We start from the raw sequence: 15,504 nt of genomic DNA, 5'->3' as shown, positions 1-15,504 counted from the left end.
GATGACTGGAAGAAGCCATCGGGGCTGAAGCAGAGGGAACCAGGGCCACAGTGGTACAAGGGAGAGGAGGGTATATGGAGAAGGGCCAATGCACGCAAAGTCTGATGGCCATCTCAGGGTTTGGTCTTTATTGTAAGAGTCATGAAAGTCCATTGAACAGTTTCAAGTAAGGCTGTAACTCAATTCTCAGGAGTTATTTAGGGTAAAGAAGCAGAAGTCTGGTCCAGCAAGCTACCTTAGTTCATGTGGCCATAGAACAGAGGGGACAGAAATGAAATGTGCTTAGGATTGGCCATCTAGATCTCCCTCCGTGCTTAGTGTTCTGGGAGGCTGTGAACATGACAGGCCTTGGTTTTCCTTCTCTAGGAAGCTTGTTGGACCAGTTAAAAATGTAGTCACATGCCTCACCTACAAATACCAGTCAGCACAGGGTGAAGGAGAGAAATCAGTTGAGATAATTCATAAAAATGACTATCGTGCTGTTTGAGACCCACTAAGCAGGTTAAAGTTTAGTCCACCATAAATTTTTATCCTTACTTAGCGACTTGCTTGAACTGATTTCACATGTTTTCCCTACGAAATGTGTCAAAATCTCTCTGATTTATTCAGTCCCACAGTAACCACCTCCATTTGGGCAACTGCCAGGTGGCCTGGTCTCAACACTGAGGGAGGGATGTCTCTGAGGCAGTGAGTCTCTCCAGGGAGAAATCTGCTTGCTATGTGTAGTGACCAGGGTAAGAAACAGCACTTGAGCCTGTCTGAGGGCTGGACCAGATGAGGCATGGAAAACCAACAACTGTACCCCACACCCACTTGCAGCCCTGACTTCACGCAGGAGAAATCACTTATAGATCCACCAGCATGTGAGATGTGGCTTCTTCCCACATCCATTTAGGCCTTATATTATGAAGAATCATGGAATCAACAAACCTTTCTTCCTTTCTATCTTCTGCTTAACTTCCCTGTTCAATATTATTACCATTTCAGTGCTCCTTCCTCCCAAACAGTCCTTGATTTCCTACCTTTGATATACATGGTTAACTCCCCTGCCTCTGTGAGTAACTTCATGCACTGTCTTTCATTGCCCCATCTTGTACTGCTCTGACCGTGGTCACTCTGTTTCAGCACAGTCACTTCTGTCACAAGATGCTTGCTCCTGAACCCGGGGATTTAATTAAGAAACAAAGAAAAAGAGTATTCACAGGGATTGGAGTAAGGGAATAAAATGCTTCCTGGTAGCATTTCAGACAACAGATAGGTCCATAATGCTGACTAGCCTGGAGCTGCAGATGGAAGTTTATACTGTTTACTTTCCCTTCTCACAGCTAAGGTGAGCTGTAACACGACCTCATGGATAGATGAGCAAAAGCACATAATCCAGACATCAGTATGGTGTTGAGTGTCCACTCACCCTTCTAGCATTGGAACTCTCTTGTCCTAAGACATGGTGAACTAAGGCTAAGCTGGGAAAATATCTTGACACAGCTTGGGGTCTACATTACAGAAACCAAATCTCTTTCCTTCATCAGAGTTACTCAATAATAAGGCATGGTAGTCCTGCGATGGTGGGCAGGGATTAAGCAAATCAATCTTATACTCAGGGATACGCTTCAGTAGAAGACCAGTAACATTAAATACACAACTTGACCTCTTTGATCAGCTGCTTTGGGCCTGGATGCAGGGGGCTCCTTTAAGAGATTTTATAGTTTGGAAGCAAAATACATATACACACTAACTACACATATGCAGGTATAATAATGAAAACCTGAAGTAGAGATCAAAACATTTGAGGAGACTTTAATGTTAATTATAGTCAATGTTTAAAGAAAAAGAGGCTAGAACATTTAAATAAGGAACGATCACAAATTTGTAATTAAACAGAAATTTCTTAACTACACTATTCTCTTCTAAGAGCAGTTGTGCTGTTTTCCCAAGTGTCCATCCGAGGTCTCTCCTTTAGGCCTCTTCTTCCTACACCTGCTTCATTAGTAAGACTCCCTTGTTCCCTTGTATATGTCCCAGTGATGGAGATGATCTGATTAGGTCTCATGGTAAGAATAAGTTCAAAATTCTATAGAAGAAATAAAAGAATTTGACTCCCATTACCCCTTTGGCACCCCAACCATCTTGTGTTTCCATTGCTTTGTAATTACAGAGAAAATCTTCAGGGAAGGGGTTATCATGTGTCCTTGGAATTCACACTCTTGACACACCAGGTATGGCCATGGCACCAGCAAGTAACCAGGAAAGGTCTTTTCCTCATTCACTAATCCCCCTCAGAGGTCCAGCTACATGTGTGTCGAGGTTGACACTCTGCTTCCTGTTTCGTAGTAAGCATCCATCCAGAGGGCTGCAGATTTCTTCAAGGCCCTGTGGGAGGGAGAAACAACATCACCAGTAGGTGAGACTTTAATGTAAAAGGAGCTGCCCTGTGGAACATGTGCTCTTTTGCTTTGTTCAAGGCAATATTTCCATTTTCAGCTATATCTGAAAGACGTCTTTTCTGTTGCCCAGTGGAGGGAGTCAAATACACTGCATTGAGTTTTAGCAGATCAATTCACCTTTTCTTTAGGGAAGAGGTTGAGTTTTTCTTTCATTTCATTCTCTTTTGTCCCCCAAACCATTAACTGTCCTTTTCTCTAGCATTAATTAAAAAGAAAAAAGCATCTCTGAGTCTCTGTAAGATAAGCGAATACCTCTAAATCAACTCATCCTACTTTCTACCCACATCATATTTTATAATGTGAAAGATGTTTTTCTATGTTCTGGAAATACAGCAGTGGGTAGGGGAGACAAAAGTCCCACCTATATGGAGTTCCTGGTCTAGCTTGGGAGACATATATATTATAATTTATTGTCAGATTGACTAACATACAATCTGTAGTGTCTGCTCTTGGCTTTGTGGGTAGAATCCCATGGTTCATCACTTACATACAACACCCAGTGTTCATCCCAACAAGGGCCCTCCACAAAGTCCATCTCACCCATTTCCCCCTCTTGGGAAAAATATATTAAGTAACTTATTAACCATGATGTTATTTAATCATGATTGTGATAAATGTTAAAATGAAGAGAAGCAGGTGCTGCAAGAGCATGTGACAGATTGAGTCTTGGGTTGAGGGAAGACCAAGATGAAAGAAAGGCATTTAAGAGTCTTGGGGAGGGGATGGAAATAGACAAGGTGATATAAGGAAAGGTGACAGACTGGAAGAACATTCTAGACAAAACTAAGGGGACAAAGGACAGGAAATGGCAAGGGCAGGGAGTTCTGTAGCAACTTCAGAGAGGCTAGGTCTCTGGAGGGCAGAGAAGGAAGGTGGGAGTGGTGGAGAGTCTAAAGCTGGAGCACTGCCCAGGGGTCAGTTCAGGCCAGGCCTGGCCTTGTCAGCATCATTCAAGACACTGGTATTTTTTTCCCTAATTCTAAAAGAAAGAGAAACTTAATAAACCCAAATCATTCGCTGCTCATGCTCTCTAGAGGGCTGTGATTGCACCAACCTGAGTACAGATTCTCAGTCCTTGCAGGCTTCTCTGCTCTTGGTCAGTCACACACGTATGTCTCTTGACCTTATGGCATGTAGGTTTTCAACCCTGGGCTAGATGATTTGAAAGTCCCTCCCAGCACATAAATTCTAAAGCATGTCAAGCTTCTGTGAAGGATGCAGAGACAAATGACAGGCAGCCCTGGTTTTAAGAAGCTTGAGATTTAGTAGGGTCGCAAGACATTTTCACTAAGAAGTATCTAGAAGACAGTAGGTAAATGGTAAGAAGTATTTACTGTTATTGCATTGTTGATGTTCCCTGAAAGGTCTCATGTCCATGCTGGGCATACAGATGCCCCTTAACAAAGAGCTGTTGGGTAGATAACTCACAAGCCAGTGAGTAGTCTGGGGACTAGCAATGAGAGGGAAATGAGAGCTGTGAGCTGAGAGACGCTAATTACCTGGCAATATCTCCAAATGCTTCCAACAGGGGCTTTTTCACATACTGCAGTCCATGCTGGGCACACAGTGACCTCACCAAGGGTGCCACCTTGTGATAATTATGGCGTGGCATTATAGGAAACAGACTAGGGAATCAGAGACAGGAGATATGTAGCTTAGATTAAAAGAAGGAGTTTTTGTTCTCCTATCACTAGAAGTACAATACTTCTACTCAGGAAGCTCAAAAACATCTTGCCAAAACCTTCTAATCTTATCTCTTAACCCTCTGCATGCTCTGTGGGTGGCTATTGTTAGGGAAGACCTAAGAAATTTACCTCTATAAAATATAGAGTTTCATTGTTGATTATTTTAAGCCTCAGCCCTAAAGATGCAGATACAGAATGGGATTAAAATTAAATCTTAATTATGTTTCAAAACAGTTTGGATAAACAAGTATCATGATTTTTCTTGGATTTTGCCAATGAACCACATGCTAAAAAAAAAAAAAAAAAAACAGTGACTAATTCCTAAGTCCTTAGGAACCTACAAACTGAGTCTTTGGTATTTTTCCAAGATTTCCCTACATTTACTAACAATTGTTACACCTCCTTTCTTTCTTCCCTTCCTTACCATTGTTAATAGAATTGAGAGAATTCTAATTCATTTTTTCCCTCTTAAATCCTGAGGTTAGGGCTTTCCCTGGACTGTATAGGGGAGTTGTTATACGTGACAGCCTTTGCCTTTTACCGTGAACTGTTTCTATCACTTACTGGTGCTCAATCTGGAAGTTCTGATGCCCAGTGAACCAATCATTGAAAAAGGACTGCTCAACATTACAGGTGGCCAAGACCTGCAAAGAAAAAGCTTACATTAGATATAAGTGAGCCCAAGTGTCAAACAAAGAAGATGGTTATTTATTCCCAAAGTGCCTGGGTGGCTCAGTTGTTAAGCATCTGACTTTGGCTCAGGTCATGATGTCACAGTTCATGAGTTGGAATCCCATACTGTGTGAGCTTGAGCCCCACTTCAGGTGAGCATGAGTTCTTTTTGGGTGAGCCCTGCTTCTCTTTCTCTTTCTCTTCCTTCTCTCTCTCTCTCTCTCTCTCTCTCTCAAAAAAAAAAGGTGTTTATTTATTCCCTTAATAAGTCAATCATTCAACAAGTTCCTATTTTGTGTAAGAAACTAAGAGGGATATAAAAGATACTCTTTGCCAGGTCTCAAGAAGATTATAATTTAAAAAGGTGCTAAGATATTTTGATAAGAAGTTTATAGAAAGCAAAAGATATGAAGAAGTATGTGGGATTTGAGGGGGCTAAATCACCATCAGCCGTCAGACACAGAAGGATAAACTGTCATGAATGAGGACTCTGGCAGATGGGAAGTGGGATTAGAGGATTTTGGTAGAGATTGTAAGGGTTAGAATACCATTTGCATAGAGGACACTTGAACGACTTCTAAATGGGAAGTAAGACATTCAATTGTTCAGCTGAGGTTTCTGAGCATGGAAGAGCATTTCAGTTTAAGTAGTTTCCTTTGCAATCTAATGTATTTTATTTCACGAACTTAAAACCATTATCCTGAGAAGGAGTTCATGGGCTTCTCCAAACATTTATGATTAAGAACGCTTATGAATGTCATTTTACTCAATGCCTTTCTAAGGTTTAATTCCATTTTGCGTTGTTGCCATTTGAATGTTACTTTTGTGGTTGTTTTATGTCAATGTTTCTCAAAGTGCATTTCAGAGCACTTTAGGGTTCTCTAAGATCCTCTCAGGGGACCTGCAAGGTCAAAGCTTTCCAGAATACTTCTTTGTTTTTTCATAGTTTATTGTCAAGTTGGTTTCCATATAACACCCAGTGCTCATCCCCACAAGTGCCCTCTTCCTTGCCCATCACCCCCCTTCCACTCCCACCAGCCCTCATCAGCCCTCAGTTTGTTCTCAGCTTTCAAGAGTCTCACATGGTTTGCCTCCCTTCCTCTCTGCAACTATTTTTCCCCTTCTTCTCCCCCACGGTCCTCTGATAAGTTCCTCCTAATCCTCCTATACATGCAAACATAAGGTATCTGTCCTTCTCTGCCTGACACATTTCACTCAGCATAACACCATCAAGGTCCACCCATGTTGCTACACATGGCCAGATTTCATTCTTTCTCATTGCCATGTAGTATTCCATTGTATAGATAAACCACATCTTCTTGATCCACTTTCCCAGAATACTTCGAAAACAGCATTTGCCTCTCTTCGTTTCCAATCTCTCATGCTCGTACAGTGGATTTCTTTCCAGAGGCTTCTAAACATAGGATGGCATCATCATTTTGCTGGTTAACATGTATTGGTTTTATTCTTGATATTTGGAAGTTAATTAATAAATAAATGTTTTAAAATTCTCAGTTTTGAGTTCAAATACAGTAAATATCAATGGATATAACCCACATGATAAAAAGCTCTTTGAGGTTCTCAAAAACTTATAGGAATATAACTTTGAAGAATATAAGGTAGTCTGTGACCAAAAAGTTTGAGAACCAATACTCTATGCCCTAATGTATGGTCCATTGAATTTGGGAATAAGCTTGGAGAAGGAAGCGGTAATAATCATAGTGCCTGTGTTGTGTAGTTACATGAAAAGCAGTGGACAGCCACTAGCCCCTAGCAAGCATTCTGTAAGTAGAAATCATTATTCTTATCTGTGGTAGCCACACTCTAAATTAGTATAGCTGAAGGATCTTCTCCTAGGATCTCCACCTTTACCTGAGTGCTGAGCCAGTCCTGGTTCTCCTCTTTGTTCATTTTCATTGGTACGTGGCTCATTTGGGTAACAAGTGTTACCCAAGGACTTTCAAGAAACCTTTCAGAAAATAAAAGGAGACAGTGATGATTCCTTGGGAGTGTTTCAGTTCCCATCACTGGGTTTGCACAACTGCTATTGGATCTGGTTGAGCTCTGGAGGAAAGGAAAGGGAATCTAGGATTCCTATAAAATGAAGGTCATTTGTTTTTCTCTTTGGAGACCCTTTATATGTAGGGATGACACACTGGGTTTCTGGTCACAAGCCCAGCCTTGCAGCTCCACACTGCAGAAGACCATACTGTAGCAGTACGAGTGCAGAGGCCCCAAAGTTTTCTGCAACATTGGTACAAGGATCAAAGGATACCTAGGGCATATGCAAAGTGACTGACAGCCTTGGCTTTGCCATCAGATAGAACTTGGCTCAAGTACTGCCACTGGCCCTTACTTGCTCTATAACTTTTATAAATGATTCAATCTCTCTGAGATTAATGAAGACGATGCAACCTACATTACAGGGAAGTGCAACGATTATATCAAATAAGGTAAGATAATGCAGGTTAATCCTTAATAGAAGTGTGGGATGCATATTAGTTGTCAGTATCCTTGTTATTATGTAGGGTTTAGAAATATAATGTGAAAGAATGGGGAAGGAATACATTGGGAAGTCGAAGAGAGCTATTTAGTTGAAGTCATTTTGGTTTTGAGAAAATCTCTACCCATAAAATAACATTAAAAATATTTTTCCTTCCATTATTTTTACCAAGGATTACAGTATCCATCTGGATTCCACTTCTAAAAGGCTTCAGGATCCAATGGAATTCTGAAAATTTGAATTAAGCATGTAGGAGGAAAAGGGCAAATTCTTTTTCTAAAGAACTCTTATTTAATTATTTCAACTTAAAAAAACATTTTATGTTAATGTCTCAGTTACAGAGAATGGGCATGGTGTCCTAATCTTCTGCTGAAAACAAATAGCTCAGATAAGGAAGGTAAGAGGATCATCTAGGTTATGGGAATAAAAGAATACTCTTACTTTCTTACTTGACAAAATATATAAGCAGTATGGTTCCAAAGATACCATAGAAAGGGCCAAATGTGATAAAATGGCGGATGTAAAAGCTGCTGACCCAGGCAATATCCTGCAAAGAAAAGTGATTGACAGTTAAATGCCCTGGACACAAGTTCATTTCCCTTTCAATTGCTAGGGCCCCTTTACATACTGGCTAAATTGTATGCCTTATTACTCAAAGAAGCTACATCTGGAAGGAGCCAAGCATTTTCATGCCTCCTGCTCTACCTGATCTAGCTTCAGAGGATGAGTCAAGTTACTCACTGCCCAATATCTTCGGAGGTACATCATTTGCATGGATGCCAGGTTGAAATATACAGGTGTGAGAAGGGGAAGCCCAACTGAAAAAGAACACAAAATGGATGGTGAGTAAATGAGTAGAATTTGACCCCAGTCAATTTGGCAGGAGTCCATCTCTGAACATGTCACCCCTGTAATGATGCCCCTGAAAAGGAATACAAAATGGAGATCTACAACCACATCCTGGACTTCTTGGGGCTCTTTGAGTCTCTGAGACCGAACCAGGTTTTGGGTCAAGCTCTCTCAAGGACACTCAGGAAGAGGAAGCTGTGAAGATTTGAGTCATTGTTAGGGAGGCAACCCAGAAGAGCTCCTGCTGTGAACTTTCAAACTTCCTGAAGGCCCATGGAATCCATCAGGCCATGAGAATCCTTAGGATTGGGTTCTGTCACGATATGTCCTGGTGGCAGAAGTATTAAAACCTATATTCACTTCCTGACCAGATGGTTATTTACCTGCTTCTTCCCTGGCACCAGGGAAGCTGCTCAAAGTAGTGTGTTGGAATCCTTCTGAGTTTTGACGACTCTGTCCTTGACCAGGCTTTAGTCAAACCCTCTTTCTCCACTCAATATTGGCTTCCTGAATCTCAAACTCTACAAACTCTTAGCACAAATGATTTTGTCCATTCCCCACACTAAGATACTTGAACAAACATGCACATAGTTTCTAAAATCTCAAGGTCAAGCCTCTGGAATGACCCCCTTCCCCCTTACAGTTCTTCCTGGGAAAGTTAAACACTGCCAAAAGAATTTACTGTTTTTTCAAGCCTCAGCATCGGCCTCAGACTTGCCTTTTCCTAGAGTATTTCTGTTAGAAAACTTGCAATTGTAAAATGTTTCTCCTTCTATTCCTGGTGGATCTTCTACGGTCCAGAAATATCTTTCTCAAGGACCTGGGAGTCATTCCTTTGAATATAATTGTCCAGGAGAGGACCTGTCTCCCATCCTCTGTATAGTGGTGGGAACTTAACTTTCATAAGCACCGGGCAGCAGACCCAGATGGCTTAATCACACTGACCAACATTTCTTCCTTTCAAGGTCTCTTGGTAATTCCCTTAGCACACCCAGTGTTTAAAAGGTCTCCTACATTTTGGTTCACAGAATTGAGCTGAGTTTATACTGGAGTCCATTTCTCCTACTATGGAAGTCTTAATAAAGTCTCTCTGTCACCTTTAAAAAATTGTCCAACTCCATTTCTCTTTGACAATTTGAACATGACTTACTTGTACTTGAGATGCTAAGCTGGCATTTGAAGGGAAAAGACACAATGAAACAGCCCCAAGGCAGAGAGTTATGTGAGCTGGGCATCGTGTGGTGAATCCACACCATTCATTCATTCCTCATGAGCTAAGGGCATATTACACCACTACAGAAAGTTCAGAAAAGCAATTCCAACAACCTTTTTCTTATGTGAAGAAAATTTTCTTGGGGACAAAAGAAGTACTGTAACATAGTGAGCTGTCCCTTAAGCAGAATATAGGTCTTCAGTTTCTTTTTGGGGTTGGCACCCTCCTTACTCAAAGCTGTTTTCCAAAGGAACATTAGAAATCAAATGTGGATGGCAATGAGAAACAATGAAATCTGGCCATGTGTAGCAACATGGATGGACCTTGAGGGTGTTATGCTGAGCGAAATAAGTCAGGCAGAGAAGGACAAATATCATATGTTTGCACGTATAGGAGGATTAGGAGGAACTTGACGGAGGAACAAGGGGGAGAAGAAGGGCGGAAATGGTGGGGGAAAGGGAGAGAGGCAAACCATGAGAGACTCTTGAATGCTGACAAAAACTGAGGACTGATGGATGTGGGGGGGAGGGGGGATGGGCATGGAGGAGGACACGTGTGGGGATGAACACTGAGTGTTATGTGGAAACTAATTTGACAATAAACTATTTGTAAAAAAAGAAATCAAATGTGGAGTAGGTCTGTGGTGGCTTCTGTCTGGTGCCCCCAAAGGGGGAGGGTACCAGGCTCAGCATGGTGCTTGGCCCATTTGCTGTGCCTGGTTGGCTCTTGGGGACCGCTTTTTTTTTGTTGATCCTCTCCTCAGAGCCTGTGCTCCGTCAGTGAGGGGACCATACAGTGGCCAGGCAGGCGAGTAACTGAATTTACACTGTCCAAGAGTTAAGTTGGAAAACCAAAGAAATAAAGTGATGTGCCCACAAAAAAAGAGATCAGCTACCTTTCAAAATGGCCACCAATGTCCTCATTCCTTCTTTTGGTCATGCAGGAGAAGGAGAGGGTGACTATAGTAGGTGAGGTTGCAGAATTCCAGCAGTAGAAGGGGTAGCAGTGGGGACTGACCCCCCTACGTCCGAAAAAGGCCCATAGGCCATCCTGGTCAGGCATGTTACAGGTGAATACTGGGGCCCAGCATTTGAGCAAATCAGATAATTGGCAACAGTTTCTCAAACCTAGAACTGTAGGATTTGGGGCCAGGTAATTTCTTGTTGTTAGGGGAGCTGTCTTGCATATTGTAGGGTGTCTAACAGAACCACTGGCTTCTACCCGCTGGGTGCCAACAGCATCCTTTCTCCTCCATTGTATTATCCACAAATGTCTGTAGGTATTTTTGTCTCTATCCCAATAGACACATAGACAAATGTGTTTCTAGTTGAGAACCACTGATCTAAAGGAAATGCTTGGGGCCTGACCTGATTTGTCTTATTTCTCAATCATGTAAGCTTGTTTTAAATGAGCATATTTTGGGGTTCCATGAAAGCCCACTTTGTGACCTGTCATGGGTTTAATATTGGTTAAAAGTAAAGTATTTTTGCTTATGATATATTATCATTATCAGAATTATTTAGCTTTCCTATTTTCTTTCAAGCCTGAATCCACATTCAGATCTATTACACACACACACACACACACACACACACACACACACGTGTGTGTATACATATATGTAATAGATTCAGATCTATCTATCTACGTACATACATATGATTTTCACTTATATTGGATGCAACTATCATCAAAGATTTCCAGTGGCTTGTCGTGTTGTTGTTGTTATTGTTTAGAAAAAGCGAGAGAGAAAGTGAGCAGAGGAAGGGCAAGGAGAGATGGGGAGAGACTCTTGAGCAGGCTCCACATGTAGCATAAAGCCTAACTCAGGGCTTGATCTCACGACCCTGGGATCATGACCTTAGCGGAAAATAAGAGTTGGATGCTTAACCAACTGAGCCAACCAGGCACCCCATGTGACTTGTGTTATGAAGTAGATTTTTAAACATTTGGAGGATTGCTGAACTTCAAAAATTGATTAGAATTGCCATTGTAGAGGCACCTGGGTGGCTCAGTCAGCTGGGCATCTAAAGTCGGCTCAGGTCATGATCTCACAGTTCATGAGTTCAAGCCCTGCATCAGGCTCTGTGCTGATAGCTCAGAGCCTGGAGCCTGCTTTGGATTTTGTGTCTCCCTCTCTCTCTGCCCCTTCCCTGTCAGCTCTCTGTCTCACTCTCTCTTAAAAATAAATAAATTCTAAAAATTAAAAAAAAATAAATAATTGCCACTGTAGGAGCACCTGGGTGGCTCAGCCACTTAAGCATCTGACTCAGTTTTGGCTCAAGTCATGATCTCACCATTCATGAGTTCGAGTCCCGTGTTCAGCTCTGAACTGACACATGGAGCCTGCTTTGGATTTTCTTGCTCCCTCTTTCTCTGTCACTTTCCTGCTTTCTCTCTCTGTCTGTCTCTAAAAAATAAATAAATAAACTTAAAAAAAGAAAAGAATTGCCACTGTACTGTCCACTGAGAAATGGAACAAAGTTCTATGTGTAAACAGTCATTATAGTCTGAGTGTGATATAAATGACACCAGTTTAGAAATTAAATGCTCTTCATCTTACAAAATACAATTTGAACAATGGAAAGTTTCTTTGTGTTAAAACATCTTTACAGTTGATTGTTCAAATAGTGGCTTTCTGTAAAAAAAATTATCAAGATACTTTACACTCTATGTAATAGAATATCAATAAATTTTGTTGCTTGGGAAGTTTCAGTTACTATCTTAAAACAAAACAAAACAAAACAAAACAAAATAAAAAACCCAACCCAACCCAACCCAAACCAAATCAAACCAAAAAAACCATATATATGTGCTTTATATGTTTATATATACCTTTTTCTTTCTCTCTCACTATATATATGTGTACATATGTACGTGTGTGTGTATGTGTGTATACATATATCCACCTAGATATCTTCTGCAGATGTATATAGGTCATGGGAACAACCAGCTTTCTGTTTCTCACACACTCTACAGATGCCTTTTTATACCTGAGCCACTAAGTTTTCTGATTTCATAATGTCAATGTTTTCGCATTCTCTTCCTCTCTCTCTTTCCTCCCTATCCAAATACCACTAATTTTTTTCTTCTTAGCAGGTGTTTAGTCGTTCTTGGATGAGAGTCCCCAATACAACGCCCCTTGAATGGCATCTTGACTTCCATCCTTCTTGGAGCATCTACCAGGCCATTAAAAATCCCTATTTGCTTTTCCTCTATGTTTTTCAGATTTTTGTGCCAGGAAGTCCAAAATAAGGCATGCTGCTTTTCCAAGTCACAATAAAACGTGGACCGGTCTCTCTGTGAGACCATTGCTGTTGTGCCGTCTGGCTTGCTTCAAGGATATGAATGTTAGGGAAAATGGCTCCAAGGAGACTCACCCATGTAGAAATACAGGTGCTGCTTTTCATAGTTGATGTACCTGATTTTCTTCTTGCCAAACTGAAAGGAGAGAGCATAAAGCTAAAATTAGAGACAATACTTGTTATCATCATACTCAAGAATATTGCTCTGTGTGTGTGTGTGTGTGTGTGTGTGTGTGTGTATTTAAAACTTCTATAGAAAGGGTCATATGATCAGAATTTGTTGGCTGTCAAACTTGAGACACTAGGACAACAATTGGAATAAGAGGAAATATTGCAGCATCTTTCTGCATTAATTAAATGTGGGTAATTTTTGCATTTGACTATGGGGGTTGTGATTTTTTAAAATCCTATAGAAGCTATTTTAAAACATTTTGCCTTCTATGCAGTGAAGTGGTGATCAAAATGTTTCTCATACGTTTCTCATACGTTTTCCTAGCCCCTTTTAACTATCGTGTTTAGAATTCTGCTTGAAGCTAGTTTCCATCTCCATTCATTCATTCAACAGATTTTTATCAAATGTTCATGTGATAAAAGATATAGGCATGGCCCCTCTTATCTGTCCCATCTTTCCTTCTTTGTGTTCTCATCATGGATCTCACACTGTGATGTATTATTTCTAAGGTGTAATGATATTACATAAAATTGAAACGCTGGGAATTTGATTAATTTTCTAGGAATCTCTTTAGTTACTTTAATATGTGCTCAGTGCATAAGGACAGCAAACACCTTGAGGGGAGCCATAGAGGTAATGGTTATATCTTCAGTACGTAGTAAACATACAGTAACTGTTTAGTTGAATGAATGAAAATGAAAATTTGCCTCTGCTCTACATTTTCACTGTATGTTTACTTGGTCACAACGCTGGGCGCAGTGCTCGATATCTGCTCTCCTCCATTTTGTTGATACCCCCCTTCCTGCAGATAGAGTTCTTGTCATATTTGGATAGTAAGGTTGACCTTTCCTTCCCTTAGTATCATAGATAAAAAGAAATAGCATGCTGATAATGTTAAAAGAGCTATTTGCAATTACTCTCAAAGCTCCAGATATGTAAGTAGTGGAAAACATGGGAAAAAAGAGCAGGTGGAAGTTTCTGGGAGCTAGCACACTTAGACGGAGGACTGATTTTGAGTATCACTCCAAAGGAGGGCTCTAAGTCTTCCAGAACATGAGCCCACGACGTGGCATGTAGAGTGTTTGAAGAAAATGGTAGAAAGACTGGCAACAAAGTGAGATGGAAGAAAAAGTTCAGGATTCACTAGAACCATTTTTGTAATGTAAAACAACTGAATTTTAAAGTTTAAATAATTTCAAGCATTGTCTCAGACAGTGGCTCTGAAACCATATTACACAGAACCCTAAGGCCTAGGGACATGTCCCAAAATCTGCTATAAAATGTATCATTTGTAAAGAGGCAGCATGTATATTGAACATAGCCTTAAAGAGGTCCTTCTGGGTACGGTCAGCCTGCTTCATAAAATTCAGTCAGACAAATCCTTCTTGCTCTGTGGGGGTGACTAAAAAATTCAAAGCGTCATGCTCATACTTTTGTTGATGAGCATAGGAGTCCACAAACATCAGAGAGGTCCAACTTATTTGTGGAGCCGTTGTCAAAAGCAACTGATTTGTAATCACAGCCAGAGATTCTTTTTTAATCTAGTCAAGAGATTGTTTCCTAATTTAGCTGGAGAAGAAGGTTCAGTCTTCTGAAACTAGGAAAACTTATTTACAAAAAGTTGCAGTTTTTGGTTTCTGTAGCACAAAGTTCAGGCAGCAACTGACAGAGCTACATGCTTATTTTTAATAAAACTCCTAAATTGTTTCAGAAAATGGCAGCCTTTTTCTAAGCACCTGACTCAGGACCTACCATTTCTCCGGGGGAGGGGATCTTTCTGTAGTTATCCTTGTACGTCCTTTTTTGAAGTAAGATTTTCTCCTTAAAATTTTGGGAATAGTCCTTTACATAATGATTTTAAGTTGAGGTTAAAAAAAATCAACAACTGAGAAATTCTGGAGTCGACTCTCCGTTTCTATTGTTTAACAAATCCAAATAAGGGGTGACATCTCCAAGTGTCATACAAAGCATTTGGGCTGTGGTTCATGTATAAATGAACCAAGTGAACATGAACTCAGAATACCAGCACAGCCTTTTCTCACTGAGCTAAAATTAGTTGAGATAACTAGTTACTCAGATATTTATTACTTAGTACTTATTGGATATACTGGTATGTGTTCTCTGAAGGAATAAGCTTTGGAGAGTCATTGCCAATCTGGTTTCACTACCGAACACTAGCTTGTGTTGCCTCAAGGGTGGTGACGGCCACTGGGCAAGGACCTGTCTGTCACCAGAATTGCTCTAGCCAGGTGATACACATGTTATCATACCTTTTGCTATATGAGGTTTGTGTCATGTCCTTTAAGGCCATAGAATCACGTGCTCCACACCTACTTATATCCATACAGCCCCAAATTCAATTATTTCACATCTACATCCTGGACTTAAAAGAAGGAGACCCGCTCTGAGAAGGTGCTTGAAGTGGGAGCCCCCAACTCAATCTTTCTGGGACAAGACCATAGACATTTCCAGGAACCACTTCTGGGAACATTTCTCATGTGCTCATGAATTCTAAACATACCTTGACAGGTTGCAATTCTCCAAGCACGAAAAGTGCACCCATATCAACATCTGGGTCTTTGGGGTAGATGTTTGTTTTTACGTGATGTTGCGAGTGTCGGTAATTCCACCAGGAGGTTGACAAGCCCTGAGGAGAAGAGA

The 15,504-nt window shown here is 40.8% G+C and overlaps 1 protein-coding gene across 1 annotated transcript in view; it reads right to left on the bottom strand.

Annotated features, from left to right (window-relative positions):
- Nucleotides 1-1,926: 1,926 nt before the first annotated feature.
- LOC144238530 (fatty acid desaturase 2-like protein FADS2B) overlaps nucleotides 1,927-15,504 on the bottom strand; it is a 37,680-nt gene continuing 24,102 nt past the window's right edge. The window contains exons 5-12 of the mRNA XM_077772332.1: nucleotides 15,365-15,490; nucleotides 12,747-12,807; nucleotides 8,046-8,122; nucleotides 7,754-7,851; nucleotides 6,674-6,770; nucleotides 4,694-4,773; nucleotides 3,944-4,069; nucleotides 1,927-2,370 (exon numbers count right to left, since the gene is read on the bottom strand). Of these exons, the coding sequence (XP_077628458.1) occupies nucleotides 2,289-2,370; nucleotides 3,944-4,069; nucleotides 4,694-4,773; nucleotides 6,674-6,770; nucleotides 7,754-7,851; nucleotides 8,046-8,122; nucleotides 12,747-12,807; nucleotides 15,365-15,490 (747 nt within the window). The 3' untranslated portion in view covers nucleotides 1,927-2,288. The remainder of the gene's footprint in view (nucleotides 2,371-3,943; nucleotides 4,070-4,693; nucleotides 4,774-6,673; nucleotides 6,771-7,753; nucleotides 7,852-8,045; nucleotides 8,123-12,746; nucleotides 12,808-15,364; nucleotides 15,491-15,504) is intronic.

The sequence above is a fragment of the Crocuta crocuta genome, unplaced genomic scaffold, assembly GCF_008692635.1.
Source record: "Crocuta crocuta isolate KB4526 unplaced genomic scaffold, BGI_CrCroc_1.0 scaffold405, whole genome shotgun sequence".
NCBI classification, from domain to species: Eukaryota; Metazoa; Chordata; class Mammalia; order Carnivora; family Hyaenidae; genus Crocuta; species Crocuta crocuta.
This window is presented reverse-complemented; position numbering and strand designations above follow the sequence as displayed.